A 19239-nucleotide genomic window follows, 5' to 3' on the forward strand; every position below is an offset into this window, starting at 1 on the left:
TTTATAGCTGATAATAAAAACAAATGGCTATTCATTTTATTTCTACTTACTACCTAATACCCAAGCAGTCCGTAAAATTTGGCGAATGGGAATGCAGAGGTGAATAGAGACAAAAATGTTGAATTCTAACAATTACCTACTAATATTATTATGGTATTTTCGTTGAGAATCTTTGCCTCGTTCTTTAAAAGAAAAAGAAAATTGCGTAAATAAAAACTATGGCGGGTTGAATTTGAAGGATGAAAAATGAAACAATTATAATAATTTACAAAATATATATTTTTAAATATAAATCAGTACAATGCTTACACCGACATTGAATTTAAGTGATAATTTTTTTTTTGCAAAAATATTGTGTCAATGGAATCTGAAACTATAAAATCTAAGAATTTAAATATACTAAGTAAAATAAATCATTTTAATTTATGACTGAAAAATACTAGCAACTAAATATAATTAAAAATTTACATATAAAACATATTTTTCACTATAGACAAACTCGAAAAACAATTTCTTTTACATCAACACAATATGTTTGCAACGAATCAAATAAAATTTCGCCGAAAAACAACAATAAATGAAAATAAAAAAATCTAACATAGGAATGAAGTAAATCACAATTGAAGCACCGACATACACTTAAGTACTAATATTTACAGTTCGGATGCAGACGGGCGTTTCGACGCTACGTTTTGACGCCAAAACGCGGCGTCGAAACGCCCTCGCCCTAGTTTTAAATTTATAATAAAATTGTACTACGTTCAAAACCGCAAGCGTTTCATATTTTATATATTTTAGTGAATTTATCAAGTCTATATAAAGGCTAGCTTGTAAATCCAGCGTTACGTTTAACAAGTCTTAAAAAAAGTTCGCTGTAACTAAAATCTAGGCTTTTTAACGTGTTTTTGTGCTACTAAATGACGATATTATTTTGTCGTTCTGTAAGATAAACAGTAGTAATACCAATGAATAGTGAAAACATACTCCATAACTTTTCAAAATACTCTGTTGAGTTGTTTAGGACAAATTTCTATTCAGTGGCGTAGCTATCGGAGGGCTAGACGGAGCAGCGCCCCGGGTCCCCTCAGACTCTGACTTCGTCTATAAATTGTAATTGGTTTTTAATTTTCTTATGGAGTCGACTATTTATTACGACGAATCGAGATTACGACAAATATGGAGTACGTCGAATTCGGAATACGACTACGGAATAAACGATTTTAAATAGTTTAGTTGAGCCTTTGGTTACCTTGCGACGCCACTGTTTCTATCAAATTATAATTTCTCATCCATCAGTATGGTTATTACTTATGATTGACAATTATATCATACCATGAAAATTCTTTTTAAATTGCTTTAGACTTTCTCTTGTATTGACGTATCGTTGTACAATTTTACCATATCGAGAATAGAATATAGTAATAAAATAAATTAAGTTATGGCATACGACCGCACATTTAAGTGTAAATAAAATGATTAGTTCCTCACATTGACTAGATGATCCCCAATTTAAGGATGGTAAGTACTATACAGTCTAATAGTTGTTTTATTTCAAGAGAAACAGAAAACAAACACATTAAATAAATAAAGAGTAAAATTACACATGTATATTAATAAACATGTAACCAACAGCACTGTTAAGATTAACAGAAAACTTTACAAAGAAGCAACAAACGTCTATTGTATGTCACAAGTATGAAAAATCCAAAGCCTGTGATATTCAGTTTCATACATTCGTAGAAAATGTCATAAATTGATTTTTTAAATTCATAATTGTTGTATGTCTTGGTACATATCGAGTAAACGTAAACTTGGAAAACAAACATATATTTAAATGTGATATTGGCAAACATGGCGTGGGACGCCTTCTAGGCAAATGGCGGGACGACTTACACAAGAGCTGGCAGTAACTTGATGCATGAAGCAGCAGACTGGACTCTGGCGTGTGGGAGAGGCCTATGTCCAGCAGTGGACTGCAACTGGCTGATGATGGTATATCAAGTTATATTAATAGACGTTAGAAAACCAGAATTATTAATGGAAATTTGACAAAAGAATATTCAGGGATAATTTTATGACATTGTATATTTTTGAAATACGTGTTTAGGAACTATAACAGATAACGCTTTTTTATTTTTGGTAATTAAAAACTAGTGGAGTAAATCATCGCCCATTATTTCTGTTCCATAAGATAGGTAGCTATGTCATCACACCCAGATTTCGTCAGCTATACAGTCTCAGGAATCAACCTTATTGCAATTCACCTGGCACAATTTCAGACTCTATTACTGAGCAGGAAAACTCTATATCACTTTAGCCGACCAGTAGAGTCAGCAGTACTACACCGCAGCAAGTTACTGTATTAAGTACTATTATAAACCATCTTTAATGTTTTCAAATAGTCAATGTTAGGAACACGTCTTAGAATTAGTATACTTAAAGAATATTTACAGTTTGTTGGTCCAGTGTTGTTTCTGGCTCAGGAATCCGAGTCTGGAGTAGACGGGCGTTTTTTTTAAACGCTGACTTGTCCGAATATTTACCTTAATCTTATTTATCATAATCTCATAACTTAAGTCTATTTATGTTACGAATTGGTAATTGCATTGTTTTTAATTGTTGAAATAAAAACCAACTTATACAATCATAATGTTCAGTTAACATACCGTTAAATTAATCAAACATTTAAATACAATGACAATACGATGGTTAATTTCAGCGTTTAAAAAACCGCTCGTCTACACCAATAATTCACGATAAAAATAACATACCATAGACTAATTAAAAAGCTCTGGACGTCTTCCACGTTGGCTTTGAGTCTACATTCGCCTTATCCAGGTAATTTTGATGCGATGGCGACTATACTGCCGTGTTAAGGGCCCGTACAAGTGTTACGTAACGCAATTTGCGGGGGAGGGGCTCTTGTAACACGTTACGATGCGAATAAGTATTTCGGTACAAGGGGTAACAAGAAACAGAAAAGAGGCGCAATACCCACGTGTGACGTAATCGGGCATTACGACGCGTGCGAAAGAAAGAGATGAAGCGATATCCCCACTTCGCGCCCGCTTCGGCACACAGTAATATTTGAAATATGTATTACTCGCTCATTTTTTAACCAATTTTAATACAGTTTTCGCAGGAGGGTTTCTTTTTCGTATTATTAACTATTACATATAGAATAATGTACAAAATCAAACACAGGACGATCCCCTAGTCTAGTATGTTTCTATACAAAAAACCTTAAAAAGAACACGCAAGATCGTTTATAACAAGGCAATACATGACAATGAGTTTAACATTTACCAAATGGCGGGGAAGTGTTGCATGTAAAAACCGAAAGTTAATTCACTTTTCGGCCACTTTCTTTCTGAACAAACTATAAGCGATAAAGTGATATAAATCTTAGTTAAAAATTCATAAATGACTTTTTAACTATGTTTTAAGATTTAACATAGGCACAATGTCATCAAAGGTGAAGACGAGTATGTGGTTTCATTTAGTAACGCAATGTCAAAATGACCTTGTATAAGCCCAAGGGTACATCGCTTTTTAATTGTCCAATCTGTGATAGAGTCTTGAAGTTCTATACATCTGGTCTAGTATATTGGTTTAAATCATCGACATATATGTACTACGTACTAGATTTGGCGTTCCGAACATTCAATGTTCAACTGAATTGTTAAGTTTAAAACTGGATGTGAATTAAAAATATTAGTCCAATAAGTAAAATTATTTGTTATTTAAGTGAATAAATAGGTTATAACAGAGACGTTTTGATTTCCATTTTAGTTCAGATTTTGAACAAATAGTTTATATGGACGTTCGTGTCTATAGGATATACGTCAATGTATTCAGAATATATTTTTGCCGACCGCAACACACAAATAACATTTCTATTCAACATTAAAATATTCTAAACAAGATGGCGCTGATTGCCAAGATGGCGGCCGGCGAGACAGCCGCGGCGCCGCATTTTAAAATATCGTTTGGATATAAATTCGGTGGTAAAGGTTCTTCTCCGCCCTTGCAGTATTCTTTTCTTGCCTGTAAATTAAAAAAGGAGATAAATACGTATAAAATATTGTATAATATTATCAGCCCTGTATTATATACTGTCCCATTGCACGGACCTCTACTAAGAGATTAGGCCTTAGTCCACCACGCTGTAGTGCGGGCAGACTTCACACACCCTCAAAATTCCTATAGAGAGCTTCTCAGACGCAGGTTTCCTCACGATGTTTCCCTTCACCGTTAAAGCAAGCGATAATTCACAAATACACACATAACTTTAGAAAATTCAGATGTGTTTGGGTTTTGATTGCAGACATTCGTCTCGGCAGTTCCACAACCAACTAGGCTATCACCACTCATAAAAATAACCGCCTAAAAATGCGAAAAAGAGTTTTATTTCAATATCATTCGCGTAAATATCATTAAACAAAATAATTATAAAGTACATACCTTAAACTCTTCCGCGCAGACCTCTCTACAGGGGGGGCAGATGACTCCCCCCTTGTGCAGCCAGCCATCCTTGATAATCCTCACTTGCAGGACTTGGTTAGCGTGGAAACACGTGTAAGTGTAGTTACCCACCTGAAAATGTAGACATAAAAAATCTATACTAATATTACAAAGAAAAATACGTATATTGTCTGCACTTTAGAGTCTAAGCAGGGATAGACTGATTACAAATCTGATCACTATTTAGACTGACTTGTTTAAGTAAACGCAAGCCCATTTCGCATGTTCACATCTAGAAGGGCACAATGTTATTGCTACGTACCCTATTATCGCATGTACTACTTTATACGATTTAAAATTAATATTGTACCTAGTTTTGTGAACCAAAAAAAAAAAAAAAAAAAAAATTGTGACTGTAGGGTCAAATTTCTATAACTACTGAACGGATTTTCACCATTCGCCACTGGTGGGAAGTAATTATGTTAACTTACAACGATGTGCAGTCTTCCGCTCTGGCATTTATACTTGTAACACCCAGAGCCCCAATGTTGCCACTCTCTGAGCTGGAATATACGATTAATTTATTAAATATGTTATACACCGTTATTTTATAGTCGTTTTGGAACTGAAAATTTTAATTTCTGTATAAATAATAGACTTAAAAAAAATACCAATGTAATACAATAAGAAAAATATATAAAATTTAATGTTTCCGAATAATAAATGAGTACTCGTGGCAATGCAACTAATTCTCACGTACTAAGATCACTACCATCGGTGCCATTCATAATGAATAATTCTCGCGACGTTACTATCATTATCAAACTAGTGAAAAATATTATCAAAAACAATTTTTTTTAATTATCATCAATACAATTAATTCACAATTTTTTTTGTCCCTATATTTTTTCTAAGTTACCACATTTTGGTTCCAAAACGACTGTAAAATCACGGTGTATATCCGATTGAAACAGGCCAGCAAAATTATGTCGAGCAAGGGTAATCTCTCTCGTCAGTCAACATTCTATCGGATCCCACTCTCAATGTGTTTAATAATAATAGACAGTCCTAAGAAAGGTTTTTTGTAGCTAAAGAGGTTAAGATAACCTTGTTGCCCGGGCCGTAGCTAGACTTGAATTTAAAGTAGGACAGTGACAAATGTTAGTAGATCTGAGCTGGTCAATCGATTTTTGGCTTTCTTAAGACTTGTTATCGTGAATGAGTCAGGATAATACTTGTAAAAAAATTGTAAAAAATAACCTTAAATCTCGAATGGGTCTATTCCACCTATCAATACGAATAACTTACTATGGAACCAACTTCCAAATCTTGAAATAAAAAACCCGCTGCTCCATATATTTTGATTGAGTAGTTATGTATAATTTAGTTGATTATTAAGGTAGGGCTATAGTATATTAAGGTAGGGCTATAGTATATTAAGGTAGGGCTATAGTATATTAAGGTAGGGCTATAGTATTTTAAGGTAGGGCTATAGTATATTAAGGTAGGGCTATAGTATATTAAGGTAGGGCTATAGTATATTAAGGTACGGCTATAGTATATTAAGGTAGGGCTATAGTATATTAAGGTAGGGCTATAGTATATTAAGGTAGGGCTATAGTATTTTAAGGTAGGGCTATAGTATATTAAGGTAGGGCTATAGTATATTAAGGTAGGGCTATAGTATATTAAGGTAGGGCTATAGTATATTAAGGTACGGCTATAGTATATTAAGGTAGGGCTATAGTATATTAAGGTAGGGCTATAGTATTTTAAGGTAGGGCATTGCCCCACAATGCCCCCTAGCTACGGCCCTGCCTGTTGCCTTTCAAAAATCAAATTGTTAAATTACCTGTCGGCAAGACTTCTGCTCCCACACTTTATCGCTGTGATCGAAGCATTTTGAATGCTTCCCGTAGTTCTCTAGCGCGAAATTGACGTCCACCTCTGTAAAAAAGCATAATGAAGCTGTTGTGTTCCAGTTTGAAGGACATTGTAGCCAGTGTAACTACTGGACATAAGACTTAACATCTCATGTCTCAGGCGAGCGCAGTGGAATACCAAACAATACTTTGTAATTCATGGTGTTGGTGTTTCTACTGTTTATAGTCGTATCGCTTACCATCAAGGGAACGGCAAGCTCGTCTCGTCATTCAAAGAAAAAAAAGACAAGCAAGCCTGCTGGTGGTAGGATATATTTTAAATCCGCCCGGATAGCGACCGTACACAAGATGTTAAAACCCGCCATAGTGGCACACGTGTCGCGTTCGGGATCAGCCTGTGTATATCCGGCTTCAACAGACATAATTGTGTCGACTGTCGAGGGGTAATCATCGCTCGTCAGTCGACATTCTATTGTGCCGTTTTTTTTTCGCGGGCTATAATGCTTTATCGCTACCTACACGCCGTAAAAATAGCTTCTAACGCCGCTTGTCTCATTGTAAGTGAATCCCCAGAAACACCGGATAAGTGCGAGTTGGACTCGCGCACCGATACCTTCGGACAAACTATTTTATTTTCGAATTTCACATGTGCTGTAATACAGTTTCATGCCAAATGGGGTAGTTGACTACTTATTTAAATATGTTAATCAAAAATGTATGTCATCCAAAATCAAACATAAAAAGAATTTTCAAAATCCACGCAATAATAAATAAGTTATATAGCTTTGAAATTTGGTGGAAGGGGTAACAAATAACATTAATAACAAACTATGACGTCACTGAGAGTAACTGGCCATAACGCTGCGTGCGTGAGAAAGAGATAGCGTGCATCCGCATTTTTTTACAATAAAGCAAAGGCTATTACGTTTTGAGCCGTATACGACGTCATTTGGTGCTTACGACTTTTAAGAATAAAACAAAATTAAAAGTGATAATCATGAATGAAAACATCTGAATTCTGAAAAAAAAACATATATGGGTCTGTTTAATTTTAGATCTAGTTTTATGGAGTCCATTGAAGTATTACGTAACGCAATTTGGGGGGAGGGGGGATCTAGTAAAACGTTACGATGTTACAGGCGCGGGAGGGGGAACTCGTACAAAGACTTACGTAACATTGTTTTTTTTATTTTAAAACAATAACAAAAATAATTGTGAATATTCCAAAAAATCATTGTCAGTTTAGAGTTACATAACTTTTTGAGGGGGGGGGAGAGGGCGTACAGGAAAAGGTTACGGCGCGTAACATAAGGGGGTGGGGGGGTCAAAAATCTTAATCTTAATCTTCAAAAATTGCGTTACGTAATACTTGAACGGCCCCATAAGTATTTTGATAAAATTAAATGTCAATTAACTAACTTGGCGTATTCTCCTCATAGGAACACCTGCTTCCTCTCACCAGCTCCCCTTTGTGTCTCCAGGTGAACTCCTGGAGATAGGGACAGTAATCCGCGAGGGACACCGAGCCCCCGTAATGCGCCACCTCGCTCGGCACTATACCAGGAAGGACGTCGAAATGCTGCAACAAAACAAGTATATAAATACTAATATTATAAACTAGCGACCCGCCCCGGCTTCGCACGGGTGCAATGCTGATACTAAATACACTACAGAAAAACTGTGAACGTTGTATATAAAAACATAGCGGCCCGCTCTGGCTTCGCACGGGTATAACATAACAAAATAACAGTATTTCTCCACTATTTATTGGATGTTATTATACATATAAACCTTCCTCTTGAATCACTCTATCTATTAAAAAAAACTCATCAAAATCCGTTGCGTAGTTTTAAAGATTTAAGCACACATAGGGACAGAGAAAGTGACTTTGTTTTATACTATGTAGTGATGCGAAAGTTTGTGAGGATGGATATATGGATGTTTGTTCCTCTTTCATGAAAAAACTACTGAACGGATTTGGATGAAACTTTACAGTAATATTGGTTGTATACCAGAATAACACATAGGCTATAAATTATAATGCTTTTGTGTAATTTGGTCATAATGTAACGATTCATATCAAATAAGTCGGAAAAAAATCATCCCGGAAAACTCCTTGACACGGGTGAAGCCGCGAGTAAAATTTAGTAATATATAATATCAGCCCTGTATTATATTATATTGTCCCATTGCTGGGCCTCCTCTACTACTGAGAGGGATTAGGCCTCAGTCCACCACGCTGGCCTAGTGCGGATTGGTAGACTTCACACACCCTCGAAAATTCCTATAGAGAACTTCTCAGGTATGCAGCTTTCCTCACGATGTTATCCTTCACCATTAAAGCAAACGATAATTCACAAACAATAGACAAATATTTTTTTTAGAAAAGTCAGAGGTGTGTCCCTTGGGATTTGAACCTGCGGACATTCCTCTTGGCAGTCCGTTCCACAACCAACTAGGCTATCGCCGCTTTTAACTAAGCATAGCTTTGCTAAATTATAAGTAAGACTAAGTGTAATGAATAAAGTAGTGTGATGTTACCTGATACATTCTTGGCAGCATATTATCATGCTTAACGAGGTTGCAGAGCACCACAGCAGTCCTCCTTGGAGAGCATTCTGTCCTCAACGGGTTGCCTTTGATCCTCTCACAAAATGGTGCTGGGTTCTTCCGACTGTCAACATAAAATTATTATTGAGACACGGCTGTCGGTCGGAAATCAATCATCTGTCATATTATAATCTATATATATAAAAATGAATCCCTATTTCCCTTGGTCACGCCATCACGCGTGAACGGCTGGACCGATTACACTATTTTTTTTGTTGTGTTTGTTATTGTCAGGAGAAGGTTCTTATGAAAGAAAAAATTCAAAAAATTTCGCGGTATATTAGAAAATTTAAGAAAACTTAACGACAATATTAATTTTACATAACGGTCAATGGTTTGAAATAACTGTCAACGATCAACAGAATGCGCGCGTGCATACATAGTTAAGACAGGACAACGTCTGTCGGGTCAACTAGTTGTTTATATTTTTATTACTAAAATTTATAAATAAATTAATGTTTATCTTTTTCAAAATGGAGTTTTTTCGATAAGGTATTTGACTATGTTTAATTTGTCCATTTTAAAATTTAACAGCAGTTATTACGAAAAAGAAATCCTGTGAAAACAACATTCAAATCCGATAAGAAATGAGGCAGTAATTCAAATTTCAAATATTACTACGTGCAGAAGTGGGTGTGGAGTAGGGATATCGCTCCATCTCTTTCTTTCGCGCGCATTGTAACGTCTGACGTCATACCCAAGTATTTCGTCCCTTTTCTGTTTTTGAATCTCCCCTTACTATCTAATTTCAATGTCTTATAACTTGTATATTTTTCACCAGATTTCAATGATTACTTCTGTTTTAGAATTTATACGACGTACCGTTAATAAAACTTATAAATAAAAATAAGTCAAACACCCTATTACCAGATTTTTTATTCTTTTTGTTTTGTATCCACTATAATTATTACTCGACATTAGCAAAATCACCGATAAATAAATGGTGGCAGCCTTGATATAAAAGAAGAAGACGTGGTTTTCATAATTCCAGTTACAATAATTTCAAGCTCAGATATAGCATGAAGATTTACTGATATTTATTTCATGCGATTGTTCGAAATAAACGGAGTAAAACAGGCAGACCCTTTATCTTCAAAGAGTTTTTTTTGGGTTATCGGATCCTGCAGTCAACACCGGGGTAAACCTGCTAGGATACTAGAATCTCGCGGCTTAGCGAATGCGGGGACATGGAGCAAACTTGGGAAGGAATTGTGAGAGCAGGATAAGGAACTGTCTTAGAATGGGAGGGGAGAACGCCAGTTCGCGAGTCCTTATAGCCTCAATGTGAATTGCAACCATGAGGTATACACTTAACTGAGTGTCTAGGGTCGCGACAAATGTCCACCGTGCGGGCGTGCGTGTGTGGGGACCGAGCGCACAAGAATTGATTCGATGGTGAACTTCGCGCGTTTGAAAAATATATTTTTTATAAACCGCCATCTTGCCTCTTCAAAAAGGGTTTAAATTAGGAACTGGTGATGTTTTTGACAACTATTTTAGCACCTCTTAACCTCAGCTCTTAACGCTAAAACAAGTTTATAAAGACTGTATGTTTTTAATTAATTATAGCACAACGTCTGTCCCATCAACTACTAATTTAAAATACTTTTTTAAGTATACATCGCCCTATACAAATTAGAGTAGTAAGCCCATATCTTAATTATGGTTTCTTCAAATAATATTTTATAAAATTTACAATAATATTATAACTTACTCTATTTCCGTTTCGTTAGTGTTGCTTGTAAAATAAAAAAAAAATATCAGTCCTGTATATACTATCTCACTGCTGGGCCTCCTCTACTACTGAGAGATTAGGCCTTAGTCCACCACGCTGTAGAGCGGGCAGACTTCACACACTCTTAAAATTTTTATAGAGAACTTCTCAGGTTTCCTCACGATGTTTTCCTTCACCGTTAAAGCAAGCGATAATTCACAAATACACACATAACCTTAGAAAAGTCAGAGGTGCGTTTGGGTTTTGATTGCTGATATTCGTCTCGGCAGTTCCACAACCAACTAGGCTATCGCCGCTTTAAATTAAATATATTGTTTGGAAATAGTCAGGGCTCCAGGGCCCCTACTCCTTCGTTCCTTTAGAATCCACGTGAAAAAAGACGGATTCGCCTCCTTAGAGGGAATAGGGCTCTCCAACTTACATTCAGTCTTATATTTAGAATATACTGCACTTATGGTGCAGCCAATTGTTTATTGTTATGTAATAATGTTCATGCTGTGACAGCCTGTAATTAAAACAGCACTGCAGCAATTATTTACTGAATTGTTAAAAAAGCTATGAAGGTGTATGTTTTGTTGGCTGTTTAAATGAAAAAATCTAACAACTAAAAACTAAGTATACAATGCAAATCAAAACTCTATTCCATGAGACATTGCCAGCCTGCGCTGGCTTCTTTGTTTATTTTATAGTCTTTCATTTATTTATGTCAAATATAAATTGTCTTTAGTTGTATAAGCGACTTTATTCAAGTAATAATTAAATATTCTCATATACCTTGACTTATAAGTGCAACTATGTTTGCCTACGTGATGAATAATTAATTTTTAATTTTTTTTATTGCGTAAGTTATAAATCCGACGTAATTAAATATTTAATTAATTGACTTACTCTATCGTAGAATTGTCCGTGGTATTGCTTGTAATGAAATAAAAATAATAAATACACAAATATTGAGACAATTGCTTATAAACATCAATTTTATGAGCACAAATCTCAACTTATAAAGCAAAACATATTAAGTAAAATCAAGTGGCTATAATGAAATGAAATGCAATGATTTATTTGAATCTGTAAATGTTATACATTATTTAGATTCCGTCAATATTAACTCTACCACCAGTTCGGAAAGCAGTTTTCACCAGAGAACAACGGGCAAGAAACTCTGGTGTTGCTCTTTTCAATCAGTTTAGGGTAAAGGCTACAGTATATGATAAAGTGAGAAGAGAAAATAAATACAATAGGTTTTTTATTGTTGTTACAAAGGCATTATTTCATGCAACAACTTATTGAAAATGTCCATCACCAAGTTAATGTTATTAATGAAATTCTGAGTTAAATGCTCGCCCAATAAAATTTACCACAAGCCTTAATTAATAATTACGTTACATCTTTTATTTACCTTTAGAACCTATAGGAAATTAATGCTAAAACAACTTCTAAATACAGCACTAAATACTAAACCCCATATTATCAAGTCATGTAAAAATAAATTGCTTTAATCGTAAATGCCCGCTTCCACTACTCATAAAATATTATCGATAAGCATAAAACTCAATAAGAGCATAAAACTCAGAAGCACAAACCTCAATAGAAGCACAAAACTCAACATAAGCAAAACCCATATATTGTATACCTCAACCTTTGAGTGTTCAGCCATTCCTTGCACGAGGTCCGTGCGAATTTGCAGCCGAGCCCCTTGCCCCAGTCCAGTGGGGTCGCGTGGCTGTATTCAGCTCTGTACCATCCAGTGTCTTCCATCATAGCGAACGTTATCCTGCTGAACACTGAGTTTTGTGTGTGTGTGCCTGTCATAGCTTCGTTCTAAAAAAATACGAAAGTTTTTGAACATTGGATGTCGTAAAATCATTGATACATATGCACTACGTATTAGATGTGGCGTTCTGAACACTCAGTGTTCAACTGAAGTGTACTGCAATCCATTCAAACTGAGTAGTACGGTCAATATAGTCAGCTATTTAAAGCGCTTTAGCGCTGCATGTTTTAAAAGTTTGGTTAGATGACGTTTGATGTTTTAGCTGCAGCGAACTTTAGTTCTAACTCCAGATTTTGAACAAATAGTTTATATGGACGTCCGTGTCTATAGAATATACGTCAACGGGTATTTTTTTTTTTACAACTACTGTAAGTGGTAAATGGAGTGGGGGTGCAATAGAATGTCGACTGACGAGAGATGATTACACCTCGACATTCGACATAATATAGTTTCCTGTCTGATTTAGTTTATTATTTTATATGTAACAGAAAATAACATGAAAAAGAAATACTTCTGCGAAATCAGCATCAAAATTGTTTGAAAAATAAAACAGTTATTCATATTTGAAATATTGTTGTGAGTAAACTTGATGAGGTTATCGCGCTGTCCTTTTCTCACTCACGCAGCGCTATGGCCGGTGGTACTGGGTGACGTCACATTTCACTATTACTGTTATTTGACAGCTTCCCTTTCCACCAAATTGCAAGGCTTTATAACTTATTAATTACTGCGTAGATTCTGAAAATTCTTTTACCGATAGATATATATTTCTGATAAATGTATTTAAGTCATCAACTACCCTACTACTTATAATTTTCTGGGAGAAAATTATAAAAAATCGCGATAAAATCTGTAAATAGTTTTATTTCAATGTCTAACATTCGCGTAAAGATAAGATATTATCACGTAACTTACTTCGAAAACTCTTTTCTCCCAGTGCGTCAAGGCGGTGCCGTCGCCGCCCTGGTCTTCCAACTCAGCACCTTCCAACTCCGAGCAGTTGAAATGCTCGCGAACCTTTGAAATAGAATTGGCATTAAGGTTAGGGTTGGATGAAATATTAATTAAAATGCATGTTTTTTTTATAAAATATATACAAACGTGTGTGTGTGTGTGTAAAAAAAGAGTAAAGAGCAACGATGGTCAACTTACTTCTCTAACAACTCTCGGAGTGACAATCATCTTAAATGTTCTCTGCATGTAGCCTCCTCTCACCATCCAATTCCTCGTGAAGTTCCTCACGACGCGATCAGACCATTTGTGGATTTGTAATCTGTAAAAAATATTTTTTGTTGACACTAAGTTACTGAACGAATTTAAATCTTCAAATTGGATAATTATGTTTTTTTGTATTTTTTGTTTTCTAAAACAAATTATAAACGGTTTAATTTATTTTAGATTAGTCAAGATATTTTTAGCGACTTAAAAAAAGGAGAAGGTTCTCAATTCGACGTGATTATTATTTATATTTGTTACCATAGAACTCAGTAAATTATTAACCGATTTCGCTAAATCGTTTTTTTTAAAGGAACCCACTTCCAAATTGGTCCTGATTAAATATTTTAAAAATAGGTTCAGTAGTTTTATCTACGGCCTAAGTAACTTATTGTAAAGTGTTATTTTCAAGTAAATAAGTATGTGGTTTCATTTAGTCTTCTCACGGAGTAGAGAAGCAAACGATATGGTGATTCCACGACACAAGACAGCAGGCTATAAAGGTAGTTTCAAGTATGCGGCTTCTAAGATCTGGAACGACCTTCCTCCACCTCTTCGCAAAAGGATGTCTCTGCATACTCTGAAAGAACATCTTCGGAGGGAATTTTTAAAGATTCAAAAACTACCTTGCCCAATGTAGTGACTCAACGGGTTATATGATTCTTTATTAATCGAAAAAAACTGTTTCAATGTCATGTAAATACGTGTTCTGTATGTGATTATCTGTTGTACCCATAATTATTAATGTTGCACTATTCCCAATATATGTATAATCTCATTGTATGCTGTAGCTGACCGTACACTCAAAAAGATTTGTTGTGCTATAATAACAGTGGGGTTCAGCTGAAAATCAGTGCTGTTTTGCAGCGTATACTGAGCTGGTATCCCTTCTACCACACATAGTGCAAGCAATCAGTTTTTGTGCCTGGTATTGTTAACTGTGTGTGTGTGTTTGTTTTTTTTTTTTCTTTTATACTTTTTTGTTGTATTTATGTGTGTGTAGAGAAATAAATGGTTTAAATGGTTTAAATGGTTTAAATTTAGTATTGTGATGTCAAAATGACCCGGTATACATTTTGACGTCTGCATTATATTTGTGAACACTACAATTGCACGGGAGATATGCCTTAAGGCACTATTTTAAGGATACAAGAAATACTCATTTCATATCAAAACATATTCTCAGGGTTCCATGCCTTAAAAGTAACTTATTGTAAAGTGTTATTTCCAAGTAGATAAGTATGTGGTTTCATTTAGTAACGTGATGTCAAAATGACCCTGTATAAAAATCGCGATAAAATCCGTAGTAGTATAAAAAGTAGTTATACTTACTTCAATATCATAATAAAGTGACTGCCGAAAACAATGTGCGCAGGTTCAAAACCCAAACATACCTCTGACTTTCCTTAAACTATGTGTGTATTCTTTGTGAATTATCGCTTGCTTTAACGGTGAAGGAAAACATCTTGGGGAAATCTGCATACCTGAGTAGTCCTCTATAGGAATTTTGAGGCTGTGTGAAGTCTGCCCGCACTACAGCGTGGTGGACTAAGGCCTAATCTCTCAGTAGAGGAGGCTCGTGCTGTGGGACAGTATATAATACAGAGCTGATATTAAATATAATGATGTACTTACTCTTCATCTAAAGGTGGGTTTCCTGTGTCTGGTCGTCGTTCTGTGAGTGGTTCGCCGGCGTCGTCTCTGGTAAAGGCAAAATATATTTTACTAAAGAAAAAAACCGGTTCAGTAAGATTTAGACTTCGCACCGAGAGTTCCGTAAAAACTAGCTCTTTTTTGTTATTAAAGTACACATCTACAGTTTTTAGATATTTCCTTTAATGTGTTGTAAGGCATTGCTCGCAAACTTCCTGATTTTAGTTCAACGAGAAGTAATCTATAGGTTTTGTTGTGAAATCTTTACTGGTCTCTCATGTGTGACAGTCCGCCTGGGTAGGTACCACCGCAATGTCTATTTCTGTCAAGCAGTGTGTACTGTGTAGTCACTGTTGTGTTCTGAAGGACATTGTAGTGTAACTACTGGACATAAGACTTAACATCTCATGTCTCAGGATGGCGAGAATGGAATACCAAACACTTTGTAATTCAAGGTGTTGGTGTTTCTGCTGTTTATGGATCGTATCGCTTACCATCAGGCGAACGGCAAGCTCGTCTTTTATTTAAAACAAAAAGAAAACGCAAAATTTGCTACATAAACGGTCATATCTTTTGATCACATTGACTTACAAATTAGATGTTTTCACAACTGAAAGAGATCATATATTTTAAAACAAAGTCCCCCGCCGCTTCAGTCTAACTAAAATTCAACTACCCAACAGATTTCGATGAAATTTGGCATGGAGATAGTTTGAGACCCTGGGAAGGATATAGCCTTTCATCCCTGGACTTTTATCCTGGAAAACTCTATAAAAAAAATCAAAAGCCCGTAAATAGTTTCAAGCGGCGATAGCCTAGTTGGTTGTGGAACGGACTGCCGAGACGAATGTCCGCAGGTTCAAATCCAAAGGGCACACACCTCTGACTTTTCTAAAAATCATGTGTGTATTCCTTGTGAATTTATCGTTCGCGTTAACGGTGAAGGAAAACATCGTGAGGAAACCTGCACATCTGAGAAGTTCTCTATAGAAATTTCGAAGGTGTGTGAAGTCTACCAATCCGCACTACAGCGTGGTGGACTAAGGCCTAATCCCTCTCAGTAGTGGAGGAGGCCCGTGCTCAGCAGTGGGCAAGTATATAATACAGGGCTGATATTATTAAATACTATATTACCTGTAGAAAGCGAATAGGGACACGCTGAATCCGAGCGCGTGGAGCATTTCATGTTTGACGGTCGACAGCACGGACGGTAGGTCCCTGGACTTGGTCGACAACTCTCCTGGGCAGAAGTTCGCGTGTCCTGCTACTGGCCTGGGGAAAATGGTAATTATTTTTATACAGGGTCATATTGAAATTGCGTTACTAAATGAAGCCACATACTCGTCTTCACCTTTGCTGACATTGTGCCAAAAATCATCCATTAATAACGCATATTTTCACCAAAAATCCTGGTTTTAGTTTTCTGATCGTTTGAACATTTTGTAGCTTAATGCGAGTATGGTGCGTCAGTGTATTTCTGACAAAGTATGATGTTGCTGCGACGAATTCTCTTAGAGTAGTAGTAGTAGCATAAGAGTGCGCAAAAGTAAAATTACTTTTTAATAATATTTATTGTGTTCGAAACTTACAATTTTTTATTTTACATCTTACATTCAAGTTATTTATTGAAAAGTGTTATTTCCAAGTAGATAAGTATGTGATTTCATGAAGTAACGCGATGTCAAAATGACCCTGTACATATATTACCTGTCCAAAGCAGATTCTTGCTGACAATGCGACGCGTAAGCCACAGTAAGACCTCGCCGACATCTCTCTGTCTCCACCGCACTCACGTATAGTACGAAATCCGTGTCTTCTACTCCTTGAGGTTCCTCCTCATCATCATCAACGGTGGCTAAAAAAAAATGCCGGCAGTGACCTCACTGCACCTGATTGTAAGGGTCCAATAGAAAGTCGACTGACGAGAAGGACCCTTCAATCGACACAATTATGCCTGATGGAACTGGATATACACATGCTGATCACGGAACGCTCACGTGGGCCACTATGGCGGGTTTTAACACCTTGTGTAGGGTCGCTATCCGGGCGGATATAAAACATATACCACTAGTAATATTCAAACAATTCTGAACTGCACGTAGACCTCTCTCTCTCAACCATTCCAGTCTAGAGCCCGCATCCATCCGCTACCCGACGCAAAGTCTATTTCTGTCAAGCGGTGTGTAGTCACTGTGGTGTTCCGGTTTGTACATTGTAGCCAGTGTAACTACTAGACATAATAATTAACATCTCATGTCTCAGCATGGCGAGCGCCGTAGTATACCAAACAATACTTTGTAATTCAAGGTGCTGGTTTCTACTGTTTATGGTCGTACGCTTACCATCAGGCGAACGGCAAGCTTGTCTCTGTCATCCAAAGAAATAAAAAAAAACAAAACAATAAATAATTCTTTCTTTGTTTTTTCTTTCTCTTATCTTTCTTCTTTTCTTATATTTATTTTCCTTATTATTTTCTTTCTTGTGTATAAAAGGTAAAGTCTTGTTGGAGGTATTATAAAAGCAAAGATTACCTGGTGTTTCCGTTTCGTTGTTGAAGCCGTCTGTGGTTGTCTCGATCCTGGCTTCTTTCTGACGAGGGAGAATCCTGCAGTCATGTCCTGTGCTGTTGCACACGTAGCAAGGCTGAAACAAAAATAAAACTTAGTATTTGGATGTGAAACATTTGATGCTATAGATCTAAACGACTGGATCATCACTCTCTATCCGCCATTTCAATTACAGATCCCAACAGGTCCCCCCATGACCAAGAAGGCTACAAAGCCTTCGAAACGTCGGGAGAAAGTTATAAATACTGCGATAGAATCCGAATAGTAGTTTAATTTTAATGTCTAACATTCGCGTCAACATAAGAAAGCCTTTTTTCAATCTATCTCAAAAATGGAACAATGCCAAATACCTACATTTTACATATTTTTTTTTAAATTATAGCTGTTAATAGTTCTATTTACACAGAATACATACATAATAGCGTAGTTGACTTTTCTTTAAATACATTTATCAAAAATGCAATTCATCTAAATCGGAAAAGGAATTTTTAAAATCCACACAATAGTAAATAAGTTGAAAAGCTTAGAAATTTCGTGGAAAGGGTAGCTGTTTTTCAATAAACTTTGATACTGTTCACAGAATTCACAGAATTTCTTTTTCATATTATTTACTGTTACATAAAAAGTAATAAACTATATCAAACATAGGAAACTACTCTATCGTCTTGAAGTCTGACAGCCGGTCTTTTGGGTTCCGATTTAATTAAATGTAGAACTGGATCCCAGGCTTGTGCAAGCTTCCAACCATCTTCCCTATTGAAATTAGGATGTTTTTTAATTTCAATAGCCTCGCGAATCATCCTGGGCAGGAATCGGTGTTCTTTGGCGAGGATTTGTGGCTTGTCTAGTCGCAGATAATGATTGGCGCCTCCTTCAGAGTGTTCAGCGACTGCAGACTTCGTCGAGCGTCGGTGTTTCACGTCAGCTATATGTTCTTTTACGCGGGTCCCTATATTTCTTTTTGTTTGTCCGATATATGGTTCCTTTTTCTTTTTACACGATTCCCTTCTCCAGATATCCCTTCACAACTCCAGATCCCTGCAGCCACTAAGCCGGGAATTTGAGTACCCCATACGCAGTTTTCCTACGGAATATATTACGGAGTCCGATACGCAGTCATTAAATATTGTATGTAAATTCAATATTCATAAAAAATATATAGGTTGTAAAATATGTCATAAACATTACACAAACATGAAGCAAATGTATGTTATAGGTAAGTTAATATTTTATTCAAGTTTAATATTAAAATAGAAAGACCTTACTGCTTTGAAGGACGAGACGAACTTGCCTTTCGCCTGATGGTAAGATGGTAATGTAAAAAAGTTTGTATTGGGA

The 19239-nt window shown here is 36.0% G+C and overlaps 1 protein-coding gene across 2 annotated transcripts in view; it reads right to left on the reverse strand.

Moving 5' to 3' along the window:
- Nucleotides 1-261: 261 nt before the first annotated feature.
- Nucleotides 262-19239, reverse strand: part of LOC115454104 (leishmanolysin-like peptidase) — a 103499-nt gene continuing 84521 nt past the window's right edge. The window contains exons 6-18 of one of the 2 annotated variants that reach the window (XM_037436333.1): nt 17866-17977; nt 17042-17189; nt 16469-16606; nt 15317-15382; nt 13619-13739; nt 13382-13483; nt 12332-12513; nt 8889-9021; nt 7767-7926; nt 6317-6411; nt 4956-5027; nt 4465-4596; nt 262-4047 (exon numbers count right to left, since the gene is read on the reverse strand). In XM_037436333.1, the coding sequence (XP_037292230.1) occupies nt 3907-4047; nt 4465-4596; nt 4956-5027; nt 6317-6411; nt 7767-7926; nt 8889-9021; nt 12332-12513; nt 13382-13483; nt 13619-13739; nt 15317-15382; nt 16469-16606; nt 17042-17189; nt 17866-17977 (1602 nt within the window). In that variant the 3' untranslated portion in view covers nt 262-3906. Of the gene's footprint in view, nt 4048-4464; nt 4597-4955; nt 5028-6316; nt 6412-7766; nt 7927-8888; nt 9022-12325; nt 12514-13381; nt 13484-13618; nt 13740-15316; nt 15383-16468; nt 16607-17041; nt 17190-17865; nt 17978-19239 lie in introns of both variants that reach the window. The other variant, XM_037436331.1, reaches the window with a different exon arrangement.

This window comes from Manduca sexta, chromosome 1 (assembly GCF_014839805.1).
Source record: "Manduca sexta isolate Smith_Timp_Sample1 chromosome 1, JHU_Msex_v1.0, whole genome shotgun sequence".
Taxonomy (NCBI): Eukaryota; Metazoa; Arthropoda; class Insecta; order Lepidoptera; family Sphingidae; genus Manduca; species Manduca sexta.